A 23,946-nucleotide genomic window follows, 5' to 3' on the forward strand; every position below is an offset into this window, starting at 1 on the left:
CTTGGGAAGAAAAATACTTTTCTGTGTTTTGAATGGGGAAGATTGTTGGCAAAAGCAAATTAATCTGCCTGAATCAGTCCCATTATTTCTGTATACTAGTCTGGTCATGTCATGAATTCCAGGACTTTGCACTAACTGTGTTTTGGCTTTTTTTTTTTTTTTTTTTTTTAAAGCTTTAAGCTTATTTTTATACAGATTTAGTGTTTGATTTGTATGCATTCTGCATGTAGTGTTTTTCAAATGTATTATTGCTGGATAGCTTATTCAGGACTAAAAATGGCTCATGGGAAGTTGCATAAAGATTTATGCTTGACTCTGCATTCTATTAAATCTATTATAAAATAATTTAAGCATTTCATGTAGAGTAATAAAAGATTTCAGAGTGATTTTCAATACACTGTGAAATCTTTTGTTAAAAATAAAAGCAACTTTCAAAGGGCTTCTGTTTCAGTGATAACGAATGACCATGATAATCTTTTTTATCAATCCAATTTTCTGATTTATCAGCCTCAAGTTAGCTGCTGTCTGTGGTTGTTAAAATTCATTCTCATTTTGCTTGGTCGAGCGATTCTTTGGTGTGTGTTTTGGAGTTGGGTGGGTTGTGGGAATGGTCTCTTTTTCTCCCTGCCCACTTCTCATCCTTACTTTGCCCTCTCCCTAAAGTATACAGACTGGTATAGGGTTGCCCATTTAATTAGGATGTCCATCTAGGGTAATGTGTAAATTGCAGTAGCTATTTTTCTTAACGTTTAAGCATCATTCTGTAGGGGGAAGAAAAAACAAAAGAAATAATAGAAAAGCCAAATTCTGTATTATATATCTGTATGTGGATACAGATATATACAAATGTACTCTGCTGATCAAAAATTCAGTTGAAAAATGCTTCTTGTACAATCTGTTAAACTGACAATGCCACTGTAAATTAATTGTAACCTATTTTCAAAGAAGATTTCAGAGAGCCCTTTTTAAAACCATTAAGACATAGTTGCTAAACAAAAGCACTTATTGGATTCAAGTAGCTATTTAATGACACCAACATTTGATCTTTGTGTCCAGGGTCCCATGAGCCTACTTGGCATATTGCAAATATAATAAAACCCTCCTTTTCTCTCCCCAGCCATTACAACACAAGCTAGCATGGAGTTTCGACGGAAAGGGTCACAAATGTCCACAGACACCATGGTTTCCAATCCTATGTTTGATGCAAGTGAATTTCCTGATAACTATGAAGCAGGAAGAGCTGAGGCTTGTGGGACACTGTGTAGGATTTTTTGTAGCAAGAAGACTGGAGAAGAGATTCTGCCAGCTTATTTATCCAGGTCTTGGAATTTTTGTTTGTTTTTTCATTTATATAGTTTTGATAGTGAAGCCATTGTAGCGTTGCTTGGCCGACTGAACCGATGAATGAATGTTGGTCAGAAATACCTACAGATGTCTGTAAGTGATCGACATTTGCCTGAAATCTTTCATTTTACCTGTCTCATCTGATTTGGTAAAGACCCTTAAGACCCTTTTTGTTTTAGAAGTGCTATTTATGTCATCTTATTTGAATCTTTTTAATATGGAGCGATTTAAGGACCACAATAATTTGTTAAGAAATTTTTAGCACAGTATTCGCATGTAGGCAGTCCAGAAATAAGTCAGCTGTAAATCCTGCTTCCAAGGAGCTTATTTTCTGGGCAGAGCCACAAACAAAGCCATGTGCACACGTAAACAATGATCAACAGGAATAGGATGTTGATGGGAAAGGCACAGATAATGTGCTGTGGGCATTCAGGGGAAGAAGCAGTGCACATTTACTCCAGGGGATTCAGGAAAGAGTTAGGGAGGATTGAATGATTATGCTGGAGTTTTAAAGGATGGTCAGTGTTTAGACTGTGTTAGGAAGTTGGTTAGGGTCATCTTCTCCAAATCTATGGCTTCAGCCATCTTTGTGAATGCCTCTGCCATCCATTCAGTTGCTTAGGGCAGAAACGAAGAGTCATTTTAGAATCCTCTTCTTCTGTATCTTTAGTTGATCAGCCAACTCCTGCCTTTCTGCTCCTTAACATCTTTCTGATCGCTCTTTTCACTCTATCCACCATTATACTTTAGACTTTGTTGCTTTTCTCCTAAACTAACTCATAATGGCCTCCCATTCATCTTGACATTGTTTTGCCTTCCTTTACTGATCATTCACACAGGTGCAGAAGTGAGGTTAATATCAACAGAGTATTTAGATATCTGCATACTTGTTAGGTTCTCAGGAGATAGAATTAAAACTGACCCTATCAGAGGGAACTAAGTACAGAATTTTATGAATATGAAAAAGAATGGTATATACAGGCAACTAGGCAGGGTTATCTTAACTATAGGCACTTGGCTTTAAGCAACAGAAACCTTCTCAATCTGACTTAAGTAAAAGGAGAATAAGTTGTGAGAAGCTAGTTATATTTATTAAATTCTAAGGTCAGAAAATGCAATGTGACCTCATGAAGAGCAGATACTCAAGGACCGAAACAACTTTATTCCTCTCTCTCTGTCTTCCTGGTCTCCCAGAACTGCTTCGTTCTTCTCATCTCTGCAGATCATTTTCTCATATTGTAGTGTGCTTCTGAGTTCCCAGTTTTCATTAGCCGGGCCTGGTGGCACTCCCCTGTAGTCCCAGCTACTCAGGAAACTGAGGCAGAAGAATCGCTTGAACCCAGGAGGCAGAGGCTGCAGTGAGCCGAGATTGTGCCACTGCACTCCATCCTGGGCGACAGAGTGAGACTCTGTCTGTCTCAAAAATAAATAAATAAAAAGTACCCAGTTTTCATGGCCTTGGTCTAGGTGACCATCAGGGCCAATTAGTATCTCTGAATTTTAATTATAGACTCCTGGGAAGGCGGATCTAATTAATCTGCCTGTCTCTGATCTAGTCAGCTACAGTTGTGTAGGTGGGTCACATAAGGGTGTTGGAGCTCACCCCCTTGTTGTGGGGGCACGTTTCTCAGGAACTCTGGGCCGGGGAGATATCCTAAATGGTACTCTAGTAGTAGGGGAGAACGCTATCACCATGAACTTTCTGACTGAGCCATAAGACTGAATGGGTGGTAGTAGGACAAACCAAAACAATAGATTCATGAGAGGGCAAGTGATCAGTTTAGTTTTGAATCGATTGAATTTGAAGTGCCTATGGGATATTTATCAACAAATATTTATTAAGTCCTACTTTGTGCTAGATATTGTGCACAGAAGTACCATAGTAATCAGTAGACATCCAGATATCCAGTAAGCTTTTGGCTAACAGATCTGGAGTTCAGTTGAGAGGTGTGGGTTAGAATGATTTGATTATATTTAGTGACTTAAGAAGTGTTTAAAATCAGGTTAGTAAAAGAGAGAGCTTCCAGAACTAAAGGTATAAGACTGAGGAACACCATCATTAGGAGGCAGGTAGAGTAAGAGGACCTGTGAAAGAAAATGGTCGTAGAAATCAGGGAAGCACAAGGAGAGAAGGGAGTAGTCAAAGGGTTGAATGCTTTCAAAAGGCAGAGTGAGTTAAGAATTAATCATGTCTCTTGGATTTGGCAGTCGAGAGCCCATTGGTTATTTGCTAGTATGGTTTTAGTTGAGTTCTAGGGAGAGAGATTGAAATGGGTTAAGTAGTAACCAGTAGGTGATGAAGTTGTTTCTGAAGAGTTTTACAGAGAAGAGAAACTCACCTCACAGTAGAAGAGTATAACAGTATAGTTGCTCTTGAGTAATGGGAGATTGAATGGTTAGTAAGTTGATTAGAGTTTGGGGGTGGAGTTAAAAACTAAAGTATATTCAGGCATATTCCTAAAAGGAATCTTATTCAGGTGACCTTCATGATGAATACAGAAGATCAAATGTAGGTTTCTTTCTTTCATTGTCCCCCCAAAATTAATGGGGAAGGGACAAAAATGAAAACATACTTTTTTTCCCTAGGAATTACTAAATGTTGCAACATTTTTCTGTTACGGAATTTAACTCAGCAATTCCCGCAGTTTATTGAAAAGTACTGCAGCCTATTGTTTTGTTTTGTTCTGGTTGCCTTATTTGCAGGCTCCTAGAACTTTGAGTTGCAAGACTCAAAGTTTGAGAAGGTGCAATAGACATGAATGGTTTTTTTTTCTTCATTAAAAAAGATGATTTGGGTCTTAGTGTATATAATTCAGAATTGTTTTAATTCCAGTAATACCCTTTAAAGGGTAAAATTCCAATAATTCCAGTAATACCTTTTAAAGGGTAAAATTCTAGTAAACTCCAGTAATTCCAGTAATGCCCTTTCTTTAAAGGGTAAAAATAGTGAAGAGTGGAAATAGACTTTCAGATAACTATGTAGCAAATAATAATTATGAAAACTTTTGATTAGCAGTTTGTTTAAAATTTTTTTCTTGCTTTCCTAGATTTTACATGCTTTTAATTCAAGGTTTGCAGATAAATGATTATGTGTGCCATCCTGTCTTGGCCAGCGTTATTCTAAACTCTCCTCCTTTGTTCTGCTGTGACTTGAAAGGGATTGATGTTGTGGTTCCTTACTTTATTTCAGCTCTTGAAACCATTTTGCCTGACAGGTAAGCTATCATTCTCTGCTGTTATATCAACTGTCTGATTTGGCCTGGTCTGTTGGTGCTTCCTCCCCAGTTTCCTAATGTATCCTGTCCAGTCGTCTTCATAGTCCAAGAGAACTCAGGCCACATTTAATGAGTGTAGTGTGTCCAAACGCACCTCATCCCTGAACTCCTTCAGTTCTGATTTGTCTGTGGGCTTGTTGAATTGTTTTTGGCCTGGTCTAGGTGGGTGAGAACAACTCCAACACAGAGGCCTTACCTTTGTAGAGTAGGCCTTACATTCTAGAGAAAGAAACCGATCAACTTCTAGTTCAATTCACTAACAGTTTAACTTAGAAATACACAATACACATATACACAATACTTGGATTTGGAAAAATTGGCATTATATGTATTTGGCAGTAGCTAATGTACTTGAGTTCAAAAATACTAATATCTTTTTATTTTTTGACAGAGAGCTCTCAAAATTCAAAAGCTATGTAAATCCAACAGAATTGCGAAGATCCTCCATTAATATCCTACTTTCTTTGTTGCCCCTCCCTCATCATTTTGGCACAGTCAAATCTGAGGTAATGTTTTGTTAAAGTTTTTTTATATTCTATATTCTGCTTTGTGTACTAATTTAAGTCAAATCGAATGTTAAAAATGGAACGGGATGTTTTATTTTTTAACTCAAGTTATTTCACTCAAGTTATTTCAAGTGAATTAACAAAGTTGACTTGTGATTTGTTTTTTTTTTTTTTCTCTGTCAGTTTTTCTACCAGTTTTCAAGCAGTTACAGGCTGAGGACATCTATTAACATATTGAGTGTTAGTGACAGAGTTAGCACAGTGGCTAATATTATACTGAAAGCCTTTCTCATTAGACTGATCTGTTCCTCCACTCTGGCTGTTCCCACATGGGCATCCTGAGCTGCAACAGCTGATGTTAAATATTATTTGTTTTTTCCATAGGTGGTCCTGGAAGGAAAGTTTAGTAACGATGACAGCTCGTCTTATGATAAACCAATAACTTTTCTGTCCCTGAAGTTGAGACTTGTGAATATATTAATAGGTGCCTTGCAAACAGAAACGGACCCCAACAACACCCAAATGATATTAGGTTTGTATTCACACATTATGTTGTAAGTGAAACCCAGTACTGTTGACTGCAGGCCTGATGAGGAGGCGGCAGTCAGTGACCGGAGCCTAAACCTAATGTAGCTCTACTTATTCTGCATCAGAGGCACGGTTAGTTTTTTAATGTAAGAAAATTTAAAGCGGTGAGATGAGGGAAGTAAAGTGTTACAGTTGTCTTGGTTGGCCATTTTATTTGTGCTTTTGCTTTTCTTTCTCTTCTCCCTTCTCTCCTTTCTCCACTCTTTGCCTCTCCTTCCCATCCCTCTCTTCTTTCTTCCTTTCTTCCTGCCCTCCTTTCTCCTGCCTCTTTCTCTTTCTCCTGCCTCTTCCTCTTCTTCCTGCCTCTTCCTTTTCCTCTTCCTCTTCCTCCTGCCCGTTACTTACAGGTCTCGTCGGTCTGTACTTTCCTCCTAGTCCTTTTTCTCTCAAACATAGTAGCTCATGATTTCTTCAGAACCTTTCTTTGTATCCCTCCTGCTGGGATGTTCTTTCCCTAGATTTTTGTTTAGCTTTTCTTCATCATCTTAGAGAGAGCTTCCCTAACAGACTTTACTAAAGATGATCTTATTTCATCATTTTTTTCACAGCGCAGAACCTGAAATTATTATGTTTGTTTAAATGCTTGAAGTCCCCCCTTTTTACATGTTTTTCAAAATATATCATAAGGTATTTGTTGACTGACAGATCTATTGTTAGCACTAAGGGACAGACAGTCTTATCTCCCTGAAAATCTTCAGAGAGACCCTGATGAACAGAGGAATTCTTCTTTTCTTCCTCTAGTCTGATGTTCAAATTGGGTAAACAGCAATATATTATATTTGAAAGCAAAAGGTTTTCAATTGTTGTTTCTGTGTCTCAGTGCCACTGAAGTGCAACCCTGGGTATTGAGATCACCACCCTTGACAGTGGAAGCTCTTAGGAAAGTAGGGCTTTCCTCAGCCACATAACAGGAGTACCCACTGAACCATGTGAATGCAAATACCATCCCAGCCCACAAACCTGGGTGGCAGTTAGAACTCCCTACTTATGGAGCAATTGATCTCTGAGAATGCTTTGACCGTGGCAGTGGTTAGAGGCTTGCTTTCTTCTCTTCATTAGCAAGACAAGAATTAGGTTTCTTCCCAGCATCTTAGATTTTTATCTGTTCAAAAGTGGGATCAGACATTCCGTTTAAACCCTCATGCCCCTGAGGAGGTGGGGTGTATGTCCTTCCAACAGGAACACAATCCTTGAAATGGTTTCTAAAAGGCCTCTAAAACTGAGAGAGAGAGATCCTGAAGAGATGGGTCACAATGGCCAGGAACCATATTTATCCAGAGACACCTAATTAATAGGTGACTGGAATTGTCTGTAGCTGGGCAAAAAGTTTTTTAGGGTTTCATAAGTCTCAAAAGCCATTAATTGTGGACACAATTTTCTAGACTCACAAATGGAGTTTTTTGCCAACTCCCTGAGCTGTTGAGATCCACATGTAACTTTTTGATTCCCTAAAAATAGCCTGCTATTGGGCCGGGCACGGTGGCTCAAGCCTGTAATCCCAGCACTTTGGGAGGCCGAGGCGGGCGGATCACGAGGTCAGGAGATCGAGACCATCCTGGCTAACATGGTGAAATCCCGTCTCTACTAAAAAACACAAAAAACTAGCCGGGCAAGGTGGCGGGCGCCTATAGTCCCAGCTACTCGGGAGGCTGAGGCAGGAGAATGGCGTAAACCCGGGAGGCGGAGCTTGCAGTGAGCTGAGATCCGGCCACTGCAATCCAGCCTGGGCGACAGAGTGAGACTCCGTCTCCAAAAAAAAAATAGCCTACTAATAACAGTTGATTAACATGTATTTTGTATTTTATGAATATTATTAATATATACTGAATTTTTACAATAAAGTATGCTGGAGAAAAGAATATTTTATTAAGAAATACATGGTGTAATCTCAGCACTTTGGGAAGCCAAGGCAGGTGGCTCACGAGACTGCCCTGGCCAACATGGTAAAACCCCGTCTCTACTAAAAATACAAAAATTAACAGGGTGTGGTAGCACATGCCTGTAATCTCAGCTACTTGGGAGACTGAGGTAGGAAAATGCTTGAACCCAGGAGGCGGAGGTTACAGTGAGCTGAGATCATGCCATTGCACTCCAGCCTGGGCAATAAGAACAAAACTTCGTCTCCAAAAAAAAAAAAAGGCTGGGCGTGGTGGTGGCTCACGCCTATAATCCCAGCACTTTGGGAGGCCGGTGGGAGGTGGGTGGATCATGAGGTCAGGAGTTCAAGACCACCCTGGCTAAGATGGTGACACCCCGTCTCTACTAAAAATACCAAAAAAAAAAAAAAAAGAAGAAAAAAGCCAGGCATGGTGGTGGGCGCCTGTAATCCCAGCTACTCAGAGGCTGAGGCAGAGATTTGCTTGAACCCGGGAGGTGGAGGTTGCATTGCGCTGAGATCATGCCACCGGACTCCAGCCTGGGTGACAGAGTGAGACTCCATCTCAAAAAAAAGAAAATCATAAGGAAGAGAAAATATATTTTTAGTACTGTATTTATTGATACCATAAATTGTTTATAAGATAAATCGTCTCAACTGTTGGACAGTTGCAGCTGTAGACCCCAATATACAGTACATATCAAGCAACTCAGCTTTTTCTTGTAATGTCATGACTTTTCTCTGCTTCTTGGGAGCACTTCCAGCATCACTAGTGGCACTTCCTATGGGTCCCATGGTGTTAGTCAAGGTTCATGGTGTTGCAGTAAACATGATGAAAATATGTGAGAACCATGGATACTGCAGTATTCAGTCTATGAGAGAGATGAACTACTCACATGGAGATGGTTAACATCACATTGTATTTTAAGCAGGATACTCATTAACACTTGAGCTCACCCCAATAACAACAGGAGGAGGCTACAAAATGATTGCAGTAGTACAGTATGTACTACAGTTAATTTTATGCAGTTATTTAATACTGCAACGTTGTTTACATTTCTCTGGACTGCAAATGGCATCATGTATGATCTGTGTTTGTGTATGTAAGTTTTTAAATAAATTTTAGCTTTTTATTTTTTATTTATTTTTAGAGACAGAGTCTTGCTTTGTTGCCCACTCTGGTTTCAGACTCCTAGGACTTCAGGCGATCCTCCTGACTTGGCCTCCCAAAGTGCTAGGATTACAGGCTTGAGCTAGTATGTCCAGCCAATTTTAACTTTTTATAATTTTTTAAATATTTTTTTCTTTCTCTCCCTTTTTTTTTCTTTCTTTTTGGGATGAAGTCTGACTCTGTTGTCCAAGCTGGAGTGCAGTGGTGCAGTCTCGGCTCACTGCAACCTCTGCCTCCCAGATTCAAGCAATTCTTCTCGGCCTCCTGTGTAGCTGAGATTGTAGGTGCACACCACCACGCCTGGCTAATTTTTGTAATTTTTAGTAGAGATGGGGTTCCACCATGTTGACCAGGCTAGTCTCGAACTCTTGACCTCCTGCCCCACCTTGGCCTCCCAAAGTGCTGGGATTATAGGCATGAGCCACTGTGCCTGGCCATTTTTTTTTTTTTTTTTTTTTTTAATATTTCTAGGCTATGCAGTTTGGGAGTTTTTTAAATTGTCACAGATTTCCAAAAAGCTTTGTAACATGTTTATTGAAGAAACCTGCATATGGGCCAGGCGCAATGACTCACGCCTGTAATCCCGGCACTTTGGGAGGCCAAGGTGGGCGAATCACGAGGTCAGGAGATCAAGACCATCCTGGCTAACACAGTGAAACCCCGTCTCTATTTAAAAAACAACAACAACAAAAAACACCTGCACATGTACAGTTCAAGCTCATGTTGTTTAAGAGCCAACTGTACTTTCATGGGTATTTCAGGAATACTCAACCAAAATTATATTCTTATCTCTACTATTAATCATATAAAATGTTTTAGCCATTTTAGTGTTCTTGTGTATTTTATATAAAATACTGTTTTGTTGTTGTTGCAGGGGCAATGTTAAATATTGTTCAAGATTCAGCACTTTTGGAAGCCATTGGTTGCCAGATGGAGATGGTAAGAAGCATACATGTAATCTGTCAGAGAATATCACTTTTGGATTTTATGTAAATTATATTCCAAAATGTCCATCTTTGTGAAGTTTTTTTTTTTATTTTTGAGATGGAGTCTCACTCTGTCGCCCAGGCTGGAGTGCATTGGCCGGATCTCAGCTCACTGCAAGCTCCGCCTCCCGGGTGCACGCCATTCTCCTGCCTCAGCCTCCCAAGTAGCTGGGACTACAGGCGCCCGCCACGTTGCCTGGCTAGTTTTTTGTATTTTTTAGTAGAGACGGGGTTTCACCGTGTAGACCAGGATGGTCTCGATCTCCTGACCTCGTGATCCGCCCGTCTCGGCCTCCCAAAGTGCTGAGATTATAGGCTTGAGCCACCGCGCCCGGCCATCTTTGTGAATTTTAAAGACCTTTAACTAGTTTGTAAATCCTACTCATTTGCTCAGAAGGATTCTTTTTAAAAATAACATATTTTGAGGTTTACTTTTCAGTGCCTCATCAGCTGTACATCAGGTTCCCAAGAGATTCTGTATGAGAGAAACTACAGCTAAATCCAGTCTTTATTTCTGAACAGTATCTACTTAAACTCTTACTTGTTTTGCTGTGGTGGCAAACTTGGTTGAATAACCTAGGAAAAGCCCTAGCCAGCAAGCAACTACTTTAACTTTTTCTTTCCCATCAATTCTTTGTAACCCCTCTAGACCTAAGTTTGCAGGTCCCTCAAAGCACCAATGCTTCTAAATCGAAAATGCTTCTCAGAGACTTCCAGTGCTCTCTGCTTTGTCTTCAAGATATATCATCCCTATACGTGGAGTAGAGGCAAGAGAATGGGGGGGTTAATAGTGTATACTGGGGTAAGCTGGGTATATGTAGTAAGCTGAGTAGATGTAGGATGGGTGATCAAATTATTATTGAAGAAATTACATTCGTGTCTCAGTAGATGGTTAATAATAATTTACTGATCTGAGTATAATGAACTGTGTTCATATGGGGGAAAAATGAGGGAAGTCTGACAGGTTTATTAGCCCCTATACATATGGGAGTTAATACTAACCCTGGTATTTTATTGTTTGTGTTTTCTGATATAACTATATTTGAAAGTTGCTGTTTGTTTATTCATGCTTTTTAAGCTTATATTTCTTTTCTGAAGTTTTGCTTGGGAGGCACTAGGGTATTTTTTTTAAGGACCTGGAATCTAGTGAAGTCTAGTAAAGATGAAAAAGCTGGGCCAGGCCGGGCGCGGTGGCTCAAGCCTGTAATCCCAGCACTTTGGGAGGCCGAGACGGGCGGATCACGAAGTCAGGAGATCGAGACCATCCTGGCTAACACGGTGAAACCTCGTCTCTACTAAAAATACAAAAACTAGCCGGGTGAGGTGGCGGGCTCCTGTAGTCCCAGCTACTCGGGAGGCTGAGACAGGAGAATGACGTGAACCCGGGAGGCAGAGCTTGCAGTGAGCTGAGAGCCGGCCACTGCACTCCAGCCTGGGCGGCAGAGCAAGACTCCGTCTCAAAAAAAAAAAAAAAAAAAAAAAAAAAATACAAAAAACTAGCCGGGCGAGGTGGTGGGCGCCTGTAGTCCCAGCTACTCGGGAGGCTGAGGCAGGAGAATGGCGTAAACCTGGGAGGCAGAGCTTGCAGTGAGCTGAGATCCGGCCAATGCACTCCAGCCTGGGCGACAGAGCGAGACTCGGTCTCAAAAAATAAAAAGAAAAGAAAAAAAAAAAAAAAGAAAAAGCTGGGCCAGCCCTTTGTAAATAGTGGCAAAGACGTCCCCAGTATGGGCACCTGTAGTAGTCAAACCCTTCATACCCTCCAGTAGATGTGTCTGTGTAAAAAAATACCACAGTGGTTTTAATCCCTTGTCAATTTCTATCTATTAGTATCAGTTTGTACTATTCAGTTGGCACATTCTGCTTTATCAACATGGTTTTTAATGATTGACCTTTATTTATACTCGTAAACTGTGATGTAACCCTCAAACACTTGATTCATTTTCATTTGACTAGGGTGGTGGAGAAAATAACCTGAAGAGTCATAGTCGCACCAATAGTGGTATTAGTTCAACAAGTGGTGGAAGCACGGAGCCCACGACTCCCGATAGTGAGAGACCTGCTCAAGCTCTCTTAAGAGATTATGGTTAGTCGTGTTTCTTTTGAAATTCAAAGTTTAATAAAATGACTTTAATGCTTACATTTATAAAACATTAAAAATTTTAATGTTCATGTTTTTTATGTACCTTAGTGTAATAGTGAGGATGTCAATCTTAAGAAGCTAAGAAAAAGAAAACAAATCTTTTTAATTTAGCTGTATAGCTTTTGGGTAGTATATTAGATTTGGGGTAGTATATTAGATTTTATAATTGATAGTAATGGGTGATCAGGAAACATTTCTGAATTCTCTACTATGTGTGGTGGTAGAGAACCAAATAAGATGTGGGCTCTGCCTCAGAGCTCACAGTGTAGTGGCAGAGGTGTTCAATAAGGCAGTTATTGCTGTGTGGCAAGGAGGGTGATAGGGGATGTATTAGATAGCAGCCCAGAGGAAAGCGTGTCTTCATGTTAAAACCTGTGTACTCCCTACTATAGCTCACTAGATTCATTAGCCCTGAAACATTTTTATTTTTTGTCCTGCCAACTAAAACATTTGCCAGCCAAGCATCCTATACAAGGTTGTCCCCTACCTTGGGCAGTTGTTTTATGGGTTCTGTAAGTTTATGGGTACCTTTATGTTTTTCTGCATAAGTACTAACAGTGTATTGAATCTGTGAGCACTTATCCAACTAGATTGGAGTGATATCTAGATTCTTAGATGTGAGTTTAATTTTTTAATCATCTGGAGAGTTAATGAGCCATGTTCATGAGGTTCATGAGGCATGTCATGAGCCATGTTCGTGAGTTCATGAATTCATGAGGCATGTTTCTATGGTTTAAGTTTGCAACAAGTATCCTTGAACATATCAGATATATAAAGCCATTATGTGGATATTTGACACATTTAAATATTATATTTGTGAAGAAGTTATTTAAATTATCTTATTCACTGTGTATGTAGATTTAGGCATTCTATAGGTTGAAAATTATTTTTTATGCTTTCTAAAATATGTTTAAGCTAAATAAATTTTTCAATACTGGCTGGGCGCAGTGGCTCACGCCTGTGATCCCAGCACTTTGGGAGGCCAAGGTGGGCGGATCACCTGAGGTCAGGGGTTCGAGACCAGCCTGTGAAACTCTATCTCTACTAAAAATACAAAAATTAGCTGGGGATGGTGGCAGGCAACTGTAATCCCAGTTACTCGGGAGGTCAGGGCAGGAGGCTCGCTTGAACCCGGGAGGCAGAGGTTGCCGTGAGCCGAGATTGCGCCACTGTATACCAGCCTGGGCAACAGAGCGAGACTCCATCTCAAAACAAAACAAAACAAAAACAAAGAAAAAAAGAAATTTTCATTACTGCGTGTATTCTAATATAAATGTTTTAAGTGATTATTGTTCGTTTTAGCATTTTGAACTGGTGTTAGTGAGCTCTGCTTGTAATGTCGTAAACTATTTTTTACTAAGAAATCCTGATTTGTGTTAGTGTCGCATGAGTGTCTCTCTTTAATGATCATTCCTTTTTCTGTTGTCACTGCCCTCTTTCTGATAGGATCGACAGGTATAATGTCCCTAAAGCTTCCTTTATAAATTCAGTTTAATTTGTCCTTACTTAATTTTTCCTAATTTCCTACTAGCTAACTAGTGATTGCTTTTAAGTATAGATTGGAGCGCAAATAAAAATACGGTGGCTTGGTTATTTAATTTTTTTAGAAGTATTAAAGTAATCCTGGAGAATTAAATGTTAAAGTGTGTTTGAAAAGGCATTGCATGTGAGTTTTGATGGCTTAAACCCTGTAAGTAAATTCAACAGATGCTTGCTTTAGAGTACTTCCCAGCATCTGAGGAGGCTGTAAAATTAGAATTCTTTCCTCTATAAAGTTTGAAGGAAATGATTGATAGCCTTTTCATCACTCTTTTTGAAAATGTACCTCTCTATGAGTTGATAATTTAGAAACTTTAAGATTTACGTTGTTATAAAAATGACACTGAAACTACCAAATCCCACAGTTGTGTGAAAGTGCATGAACCAGGAGCTAGAAGCTGCTCTGGTCTAGCACATGTGCCTGTGCACCGTGTAGTTGGACTTGGCACTCAACCCAGTGGGGTGGGGAGCATAGCACTGTGTGGGTGCCCGTCGTTCTCACTGTGGCTGCTGTGGTCTGTGCCTAGTGGATGCTGTGCTTCTCGTTACTAATGCTTAGTTGTTTTCCCTCCCTGTGGGATGTGGCATTGGGGTTATATCCTAGCTCTTAATACAGATTCAGCTGCTGGGCTCCTGATTCGCAGCATTCATCTCGTCACCCAAAGACTCAACTCCCAGTGGCGCCAAGACATGAGCATATCACTGGCAGCTTTAGAGCTCCTCTCTGGCCTTGCAAAGGTGAGGAAGACAGTCCTTTTATTTTAACCCAACAGCTTTGGGCCGTGGTTCTTTTTTCTGTATCTCTTGACCCCTTGTGTGGGTATTTTAGTGTTGATCATACTCAAACATAGTTTATATCCAAAGTGTGCAAAGTTAAGCCTCCAAGTGATATTCTATGAAATGAACTTTACTTTTTAAAAATAGAGTCAAAGAGTATGAATGAGATTTTTACTGTTAAATTATAGGAAACATTTCAATACTTGTCATTTATTTATTTGCATATGATAATAAAATACATATTGATTTTGTAAAAAATGGTTATCCTAATGTATACCATTTGGGATTACCTGTGGCTCTGCCATCCTCCATTATCAGAGATAAGTGAAAATTGGCTACACTTTTTTTTTTTTTTTTTGGTGACAGAGTCTTGCTCTGTCACCCAGGCTGTAGTGCAGTGGTGCAAACTCGGCTCACTGCAGCCTCTGCTTCCAAGCAATTCCCCTGCCTCAGCCTCCTGACTAGCTGGGATTACAGGCATACGCCATCACAGCCAGCTAATTTTTGTACTTTTAGTAGCGATGGGGTTTCACCATGTTGGCCAGACTGATCTCGAACTTCTGACCTCAAGTGATCCACCCGCCTTGGCCTCCCAAAGTAATAGGAATTCAGGTGTGAGCCACTGCACCCAGCCTTAGCTACACTTTTCAGATTTCTTTCACAGCCATTATTTCAGTTTTGTGGAAACTTAGAGCTTGGTGGTCATTTGTGCTTCTCTAAGTGTATTCTTTCTTTTGAGATGAAATTTGTATAATATAAAATTAGCCATTTAAAAACAAACAATTCAGTGACTTGGTACATTCACAGTGTTGGGCAACTTCTACTTTATAGGTCTAAAATGTTTTTATCATCCCTAAAGGAAACCCCATACCCATGAAGCAGTTTTGCTTCAGTCTACCCACCCCACTCCTCTGACAACCACCAGTCTGCATTTCATCTCAATGGATCCACCTATTCTGGACATTTCATATAAATGGAATCATACAATGTGTGACCTTTTGTGTCTGGTTTCTTTCACTAAGCATAATGTTTTCAAGTTTCATTTATGTTGTAGAATGTGTCACAACTGTATTCCCTTTTATGACTGGATAATATTTCATTGTGTGTATATACCCCAGTTTATCCGTTTATCAGTTGATGGACATTTGGGTTGTTTTAATCTTTAGGCTGTTGTCAGGCTAGTGCTGCTGTGAACATGTATGTACATGTATTTGTTTGAATACCAGTTTTCAATTCTTTTGAATGTACACCTAGGAGCAGAATTACTGGGTCGTATGGTAACCCTATGTTTAACTTTTTGAGGAACTGCCAAACTGTTTTTCACAGTAACTGAATCATTTTACATTCCCAATGTATGAGAGTTTCCTTTCTTTGCATTTTTTCTAACGTCTCAGTGTTTTCTTGTCAGTAAGATGAGCAGGATTATCTTAAATATAATATATAATCGAGGAAATATAGAAAATATTTTGTGAACAAAAAGCTGATGAACAGGTGCTACTGTCTGGGATGATATGGTTCAAATCCTCATTTTTCAGTTGTGGGAATAGATGTCAGAGGCTGTGACTTACCTAAGCCATAAGAAACAAAATAAGCGATAAAACCTAAGGTGTTCTTACCACCACTTAGAGTTTACCTCAAAGATCCTCCAGAATGGACATGATAATTTTGCGAGAAGCACTTACTGGTACAGAAAATAAAAAACAGCCATTTGTGAGACACACAGGACCACACTGCTGTCTTTGAGAGCAAGGTACTGTTTCCTGTGACCTTTAGTACACTCAGTAGTAAGGAATAATTAGTCCTAGACGGAGCACTGCTCTGGACCTGCCTAACAATTCATAAAGGGCTAGCACTTCCTGATTTCATGATTTACTGTAAGGCTACAGTAAATCAGAACAGCCTGGTATTGGCATGGGGTGGACAAATTGATTGGTGGAAGAAAATAGTGTATCCATACATAAGTGGTCATCTGATTTTTGGTGCAAAGGTAATTCAAAGGAGAAAGGATGGTCTTTTCAACCAGAGGTACTATAAAACAATTGGATATTCATACACAAAAAACAAAAAATTTTGATTCATACCTTGCACTATGAACAAAAATTAACTCAGACTGGCTGGGCATGGTGGTTCATGCCTGTAATCCCAGCACTTTGGGAGGCTGAGGCAAGACGAGATCGGTCTGGGCAACATAGTGAGACTTTGTCTCTATTACATAAATATATATGTATAAACTAAACTATAAAACTTCCAGAAGAAAACAGGAGAAAATCTTTGTGACCTTGGGATAGATTTCTTAGATGTTACGCTGTAGAAGAACAAACTGATATGTTGGACTTCAAAATTTAAAACTGCTGTTCTTTAGTAAACACTGTTAAAAGAATGAGATGACAAATCACAGGCTGGGAGGAAATGTTTACAAAGCATATATTTGATGAAAGATTTGTATTCAGATTACATAAAGAACTCTCAGAACTCAATAATAGCCTTTCCTTTTGGTGGTGCACAGCAGCAATATGGCGGTGAAAATTTCTAAGAAGAGGAAGTTTGATAGCATCTTAAAAAATAAACTGAGCGAGTTCTTCACTCAGAAGCTTGCAGAAGGTGACTTCTCTGGGGTTAAGGTCCAAGTTGTAACAACCAGGATAGAAATCACTACCTTAGCCTCCAGGATGCAGAATGTTCTTTGTGAAAAGAACCACTGGATCTGTGAATTGGCCGAGGTAGTTCAGAAGAGGTTTGGGTTCCTTGAGGGCAGGTAAAGCTTTATGCTGAAAAGGTGGCCTAAAAGAATTCTCTATGCCATTGCCCAGACAGAGTCTGTGCTGTAAACTACTATTAGGGTTTGCTGTGAGGAGAGCCTTCTGTAGTGTGCTGTGGTTCATTATGGAGAGTGGGGCAAGGGCTACGAGTTCATGGTGTCAGGGAAACTCTAAGGGCAGAGAACTGAATCCATAAACTTTGTGTGTCATCTGATGATCCACAGCAGGGACCCTGTTAACTGCTACATTGATACCACCATCCACCATGTGCTGCTAAGACAGGGTTTGCTGGGTGTCAGAGTGAAGCTCATACGTTCTGTGCCCAAGTGGTAAGATTGACCTTAAGAATCCCCTGCCTGACCACGTGAGCACTGTGGACCCTAAAAATGAAATACTATTCGCCATGCCCATCTCAGGACAGATGGTTAGGAAGCCATGCTCTACCCAGCCCCAACTGCGTAATAGGGTCTCCTTGGCAGCTGGATCTGGAGTTTGGATGTTGCCTTGTAAAGACCTTTAATAAAATCTTTTAAGAAGACAAAACACAACAACAAAAGCCCTTAATAATACAACAAACAACCCAATTAAAAATTGGGCAAAAGATTTGAATAGATGTTTTATCAGAGACGATATACAGATGACAAATAAGCACATGAAAAAATACTCAATATCATTAATTATTAGGGAAATGCAATTAAAACCATGATGAGATACCACTGCAGATCTCTTAGAATGGCTGAAGTATAAAAGACTGGCCATACCAAATGTTGGTGAGGATGTGGAGGAACTGTTGATGGGAATGTTAAATGGAACCACTATTTTGGAAAACAGCTTGGCTGTTCCTTAAAAAGGTAAGCATACACCTACATATGACCCAATAATTCCACTCCTAGGAGATAAGAGAACATATATCAATACAAATACCTTGTATATGAATGTTTATAGCAGCTGTAATTATAATATCCAGAAGCTGGAAACAACCCAATGTCTGTTAATAGGTAACTAGATAAATTGTGGTATATCCATGTAATGGACTACTATTCAGCAATATAAATGAATGAACAATTGATACACCCAAAAGTGTAGCTAAATCTGAAAATAATTATGCTGAGTGAAAGAAACCAGACCAAAAAAAGGTACATATTGTATGACTTTTATATGATTTTATTTCTTTAAACTCTAGAAAATGCAAGCTAATCTATAGTGACAGCAGATCAGCAGTTGCTTAGGGAGAGGGGCAAAGAGGAGTGGGAGGAAGGATTACAAAGGTGCATGAAGAGATTTAGAGGTGATAGATATATCCACTGTCGATTGTGGTGATAGTTCACAGGTGCATACTTATGTCAGAATTGACCAATTGTATACTTGAAATATTGGGCAATTTACTGTATGACAGTTATGCCTCTGAGCAGCTGCACAGAACTTTCTGCAGAACCTGGAGCATCACTGTGAGGTTGGGTTAGGGGTTTAAAAATGTGCCCATGTTCTTTCAGTCTCTGGCAATGATGGACAGGTGTACCCAATGGGTTTGGGTTTTAGGGCATGAAAAACTATGCTAAAATGAAATACTGTTTCAGCACTTGAAAAATGCCACTATTTTGGGGGGAGTATTACAATACATCTGAAATAATCTGATCCTATGTATAAATAATATAAAAAAGCAAGGCTTCCTGTAGTGTATCACATTGTCCAATAGGTCAAGCTTCAGTACAAATGCTTTGAAATTGGTACAGTAATTCCTGGCTGATTGTTTTTGTTCTCCAAATGAATATGCTTAGGTAAAGGTGATGGTTGACTCAGGAGACCGGAAGCGAGCCATCAGTTCGGTGTGCAGCTACATTGTGTATCAGTGTAGTCGGCCAGCTCCTTTTCACTCTAGGGATCTGCACTCCATGATAGTGGCAGCTTTTCAGTGTCTCTGTGTTTGGCTGACAGAGCACCCTGATATGCTTGATGAAAAGGTGAGTTTATTTTATTTTAAACCATTAAGTAAAAACAAAAATGTATGCTAGCAAAATGCCTTTTGAAAGAGAATATCTAAATTTAAATATTGTACACTTCATAAACTGAAAATACTTGTTAGATTCCAGTGAAACACTTGTCCTTTTGGGTACAACTTGAAAACTGTTCATTTTGCTTACATTTGGTTGCAAATTAAGTCAGAGAGAAATTTTTTAGAAAGATGGGACCTTGACTGATCTATCTGAACTATCAAGACTGTTGTTTCTTGAAAGGATGGTAGCCTGGAGATAGCTAGTAGGCACTTCGGTCACCCTTCACCAAACACAGAAGGGCAGATGATTGCCAGGCCGCAAACCTAGAGCACAGCTCGTCCTAAAGGTTGCTTCTATGCAAATATGTTACTCCATACTCATTTCTTCACTCTCAAGTGGACGCAGATAACTAGTCCACGTTCCCTACCACTGTTCCACGTAATGTCTTCCTTATAGGGAAGCAGGTGTTATAAGGAATTTACAGTGCAAATAAAAGGAGAGATCATTCGATATTTATGAAAACCTTTATGTAGTTTAAGGAATAATATTGTTGATTAAATCTTAGTCATTTTCATTATGGCTTCTAAAGTTATAATACCAGAAATTACCTAAAAATGTCAATGACAAGATTTCCTTTGGATATTAATAATATGTCTTAAACCATCCCCCTCACTTTGATAGCTAAGTCCAGAGATGCTGTCTCTCTGTGGCTACACAATCCCAGGCTTAACTGAATTATTATTTAATCTCTTTGATTTGTGCTTTTGTGATTTACAGTCTTTGGTAATTTAACAAGAAAGTTGAATTGAGGCCGGGCGCGGTGGCTCAAGCCTGTAATCCCAGCACTTTGGGAGGCCGAGACAGGCGGATCACGAGGTCAGGAGATCGAGACCATCCTGGCTAACACAGTGAAACCCCGTCTCTACTAAAAAAATGCAAAAAAAACTAGCCGGGCGAGGTGGTGGGCGCCTGTAGTCCCAGCTACTTCGGAGGCTGAGGCAGGAGAATGGCGTGAACCCGGGAGGCGGAGCTTGCAGTGAGCCGAGATCGCGCCACTGCACTCCAGCCTGGGCGACAGAGCGAGACTCCGTCTCAACAAAAAAAAAAAAAAAAAAAAAGAAAGTTGAATTGAATTTATTTATCTAACACTCTAAACACCAAAATTTAGTTCTTTAAAGAGACATTGGGGGGTGGGGGTGTAAAGTTTATTATATTACTATGAAGTTAATATATACTCATTCAAGAAATTAGCAAGAATCTGGAGCGCTTCCACCAAAACACAACCACTGCTAGCATGTGGATAGATTTCCTTGTCTTCTCATGAGAAAGATGTGTTACAAAAATTGATCTGCCTTTCCTGCTTTTAGGACTGCCTTAAGGAAGTACTGGAGATTGTGGAACTGGGTATCTCAGGAAGTAAGTCCAGGAACAGCGAGCAAGAGGTCAAGTACAAAGGAGATAAGGAGCCAAACCCTGCATCTATGAGGGTAAAGGATGCTGCTGAAGCCACCCTAACATGGTATGGAAGTGACTGCGCAGGGATTGTGCCTAGGAACTAGATGGGGTTAGCAGTGATCCATGTTGTTTCCTTCCTTCCCGATTGTTCAGCATTGTGTTATGCAGCCCCTTTAAGATACTTTCTCTCCAGAAATAAAATGGAAAGAAAAATCTATATTTTTTTTTTACCAGTTTTTTAGACCAAAAGAAACTAGGAACTTGGGATTGAGAGTTTGAGTTCTTCTTTTTCTATACCATTTGATGTTAATTCAAGTCATACCGTGTTAGAGCTAGACTTACTGTACCCCCTCACGTTGATGCTAAGTCCAGAGATGGTGTCTGTCTCTCTGTGGTTACACTATTAGATCTGCTTTACAGCTCAGTGGTCTGTATTCTCTGCTATACCATTTATATTACATAGTATAGGTTCATTCAACCAAGATTTATGAACTCTCCTAAGAACTGAGAATAGGATCATAAAGATAAATCTGATTTAGTCACCATTATGTCTACCATCTTGTCTGGTAGGGAAGACAAAATATGAACACAAATAGCTATAATATTAGGTGGAAAATAAGTGCTCCAAGAGAAGAGGTATAAATAAAATGCTAGGGAGTTGGAAGGAAGAAATGAATACTTCCAGATAAGGGGAAGTCAGAGTAACAGTCTTAGGGAAAATGACATTGAACCTGACTCTGAGAGGATGGGTCAAGTTTGAGCCACAAGCCAGAGTACAGGGTGGGTAAGAAGGCACCAAGACTGCTGTTTTGAGCATTTTGGTGTAGTAAAGGAGTAAAAACAGGGAGTTTGGTATCTTGAAAAAGAGTAGCAGAGAAAGTTGAGAGAGTTTATGTTTGGCTTGTAAGTGAGCATAGTGGAAAGAGGGAAGGAAGGCAGCTTAGCCACATTTGTGGACTGAATGGAACAGTTAGTGAAGATTAGGTGGAACCATAGTACACATGGAAAGACGAGGCTCGTGAAAGGACATGTGCAGATGAAGGCTCAGAAAATATAAAAGCAGAAAGGAGGAGTGGCAAGTCAGTCTGGGCTGGGGCATCTTGGTCTTAGTAAAGCAAGCAAAACCGCTTGAAAATTTGTGTGTAAGTCAGCCCTTAAACCAAGATCCCAGCATCTTCTAGGAGTTTAGTGGCCTGTTGCTTACTTGGGGCATGCACAATGAAGTTGGATTTGTTTCTGTTCCTGTGGGCTTAAGTCATTCAGTGAAGTTTTAGAAGAGTGCTTCCTGTCATTTAGTCCTGCTCACTATGCAAATGCTGGACTTTCGGTGACTTTATGGAGGTTTGGCAAATAGCTAGAAAATAATATTTAAAAAAATGTGAATACAGCTACTGTGAAACATGCGCTTATGCTGATGATGAATACTAGAAGTAATACAAGTTCAGAAAGAAGACCATGTGTGGGCCAGGGGAGCCTTAAAAGTGTCATAGGCCCGGGCGTAGTGGCTCACGCCTGTAATCCCTGCACTTTGGGAGGCCGAGGAGGGTGGATCACAAGGTCAAGAGATTGAGACCATCCTGGCCAATATGGTGAAACCCCGCCTCTATTAAAAATACAAAAATTAACTGGGCGTGGTAGTAGTCCCAGCTATTCAGGAGGCTGAGGCAGGAGAATCGCTTGAACCCAGGACACGGAGGTTGCAGTGAGCCAAGATCACACCGCTGTACTTCATCCTGACGACAGAGTGAGCTTCCATCTCAGGAAAAAAAAAAAAAAAAAAAGGTGTCATGGAACTAAAACTTGATGCATGTCTTGAAGAGTAAGAAGGATATGGAGAGAAAGGAGGGGACATTTCTCATTATACAAAAATAAACTTGCTCCATCGTAGCCTGGATGGGGTGTTCTATGAGTGCATGACTGGCAGTGAGGATTGCATATGTGCTCAGGGTGAGTAGAGTCTTGGGATGCTTCTTCTCAACCTTGCCAGTAAGCTAGATGGCTTATCTGTTTCTCTTCAGCTATCTTGTCTCTGCTAGCAACTCGACAAATGGTATCTCCAGTTTTCAGTCTTAACTGTCGTCGTGAAACGTGTCCCTAACCAGATTTCTGTGTTCTCTCACAATTGCTGCTTTGTTTTAGTATCATTGCTGTTTGCCAGTTATGCAAACACAGAACTTTGGCTGTTTGTCTGATTTGTCTTTCTGTCATTCCCCATGTAAAGCCAGTGACTGAGTTAAACAGATTTTATTTTTGTGAAGTATTTCCTCCATCCTCTCCAACCTGGATAGCATCCTAGTCCAGGCCCTCCTCACTTCTTGCCCAGTTGCCCTATTTTTGATCTCTTAGCCCTTCTTGTTCATCTTTTATTCTATTGCAAAACTCATTGTCCTTAAGCACAATTTTGATTCTACTGCTTGAATGATTGAAAACCTTGGGTAGATCTGTTTCCTTCCTTGTTGTCTACACTCCTCAATTTGGTTTTCAAGGGCACTATCTGATCTTTTCCACCACTGCTTTGCAGCTTGTCTCTTCTACCGTTGTCAGGCCTGACAGAGCACTGTGGCTATGAACTGGCTGTGCTTATACCTGTTTATGCTCTTCCCCTGGGTTTCAGGACCTCTTTTTTCTTCCTTTGGCTATATCCTCCACTGTTCAGTGCTTATAGCAAATCTAGCTACCTCCATGGGGCCTTTGGTTATTCCGCTTCTAAAGATGACTCTTGTCTGCACTTCTGTGCTCATTCTCTCTGACCCTAATGCACAGCATGGAATTTTATACTGTCATGATTGTACCTGGTTATGTGTGATGTGTGCTAGTGTTGTCTCCCCAGTCTTGGTAGAGACCACGTTGGCCTCTTTGCCAACACAATGCTGAACACATAGTAGAAAATTATGGAGTACAGATTAGCTGGTTAGGTTTTTTTTCCCCTCTGTGTACACTAATACAAATTCAGGATTAGGGCTCTTGGAAGTCATTTCAACAGTCCCTTTGCCTGTCACCTTTAAGACATGTGTACCAAGTTATTTAGCCTCTAATTTGGAGATTTTCTAACCCCCAAGCTTGCCTATTTCATTTTGTTAAAGACTTGATACTTTACATCGAGCTAAAATCTCTCCCACTTCTATGCATTGGTTCTGATTCATACTTTTGATCATTAAATCCTTTTTGTCCAGGCAGTAGCAGTATCCAAAAGCAGTCCTCATGTTCTCTCTGGTTCACTTCTGCCATTACCTTCAGGTTTTTTTTGTTTTTTGTTTTTTTTAAATATTACAAAGATTCAACTACCTTAATCATCCTGGGTATTCTCAACTGGCATAGGTTTGACTATGCGCCTCTTACAGGTGGTTTACAGAGTATAATACTCTATTATTTTTTATTTTTTTTCTTGAGACGGAGTCTCGCCCTGTCACGCAGGCTGGAGTGCAATGTCATGATGTTGGCTCACTGCAACTGCTGCCTCCCAGAGTCAAGCAATTCTCCTGCCTCAGCTTCCCGAGTACCTGGGACTACAGGGACGTGCCACCACACCCTGC

General features: G+C 40.1%; 1 protein-coding gene across 4 annotated transcripts in view; it reads left to right on the forward strand.

Moving 5' to 3' along the window:
• Positions 1-23,946, forward strand: part of RALGAPB (Ral GTPase activating protein non-catalytic beta subunit) — a 110,522-nt gene that overhangs the window by 51,446 nt on the left and 35,130 nt on the right. For 3 of the 4 annotated variants that reach the window (XM_010355346.2, XM_010355347.2, XM_030914292.1), the window contains 9 exons: positions 1,118-1,319; positions 4,392-4,559; positions 5,011-5,125; positions 5,510-5,657; positions 9,635-9,699; positions 11,703-11,832; positions 14,033-14,166; positions 18,743-18,925; positions 20,326-20,477. In XM_010355346.2, the coding sequence (XP_010353648.1) occupies positions 1,118-1,319; positions 4,392-4,559; positions 5,011-5,125; positions 5,510-5,657; positions 9,635-9,699; positions 11,703-11,832; positions 14,033-14,166; positions 18,743-18,925; positions 20,326-20,477 (1,297 nt within the window). The remainder of the gene's footprint in view (positions 1-1,117; positions 1,320-4,391; positions 4,560-5,010; positions 5,126-5,509; positions 5,658-9,634; positions 9,700-11,702; positions 11,833-14,032; positions 14,167-18,742; positions 18,926-20,325; positions 20,478-23,946) is intronic. The other variant, XM_010355348.2, reaches the window with a different exon arrangement.

Source organism: Rhinopithecus roxellana, chromosome 13 (genome assembly GCF_007565055.1).
Source record: "Rhinopithecus roxellana isolate Shanxi Qingling chromosome 13, ASM756505v1, whole genome shotgun sequence".
NCBI lineage: Eukaryota > Metazoa > Chordata > Mammalia > Primates > Cercopithecidae > Rhinopithecus > Rhinopithecus roxellana.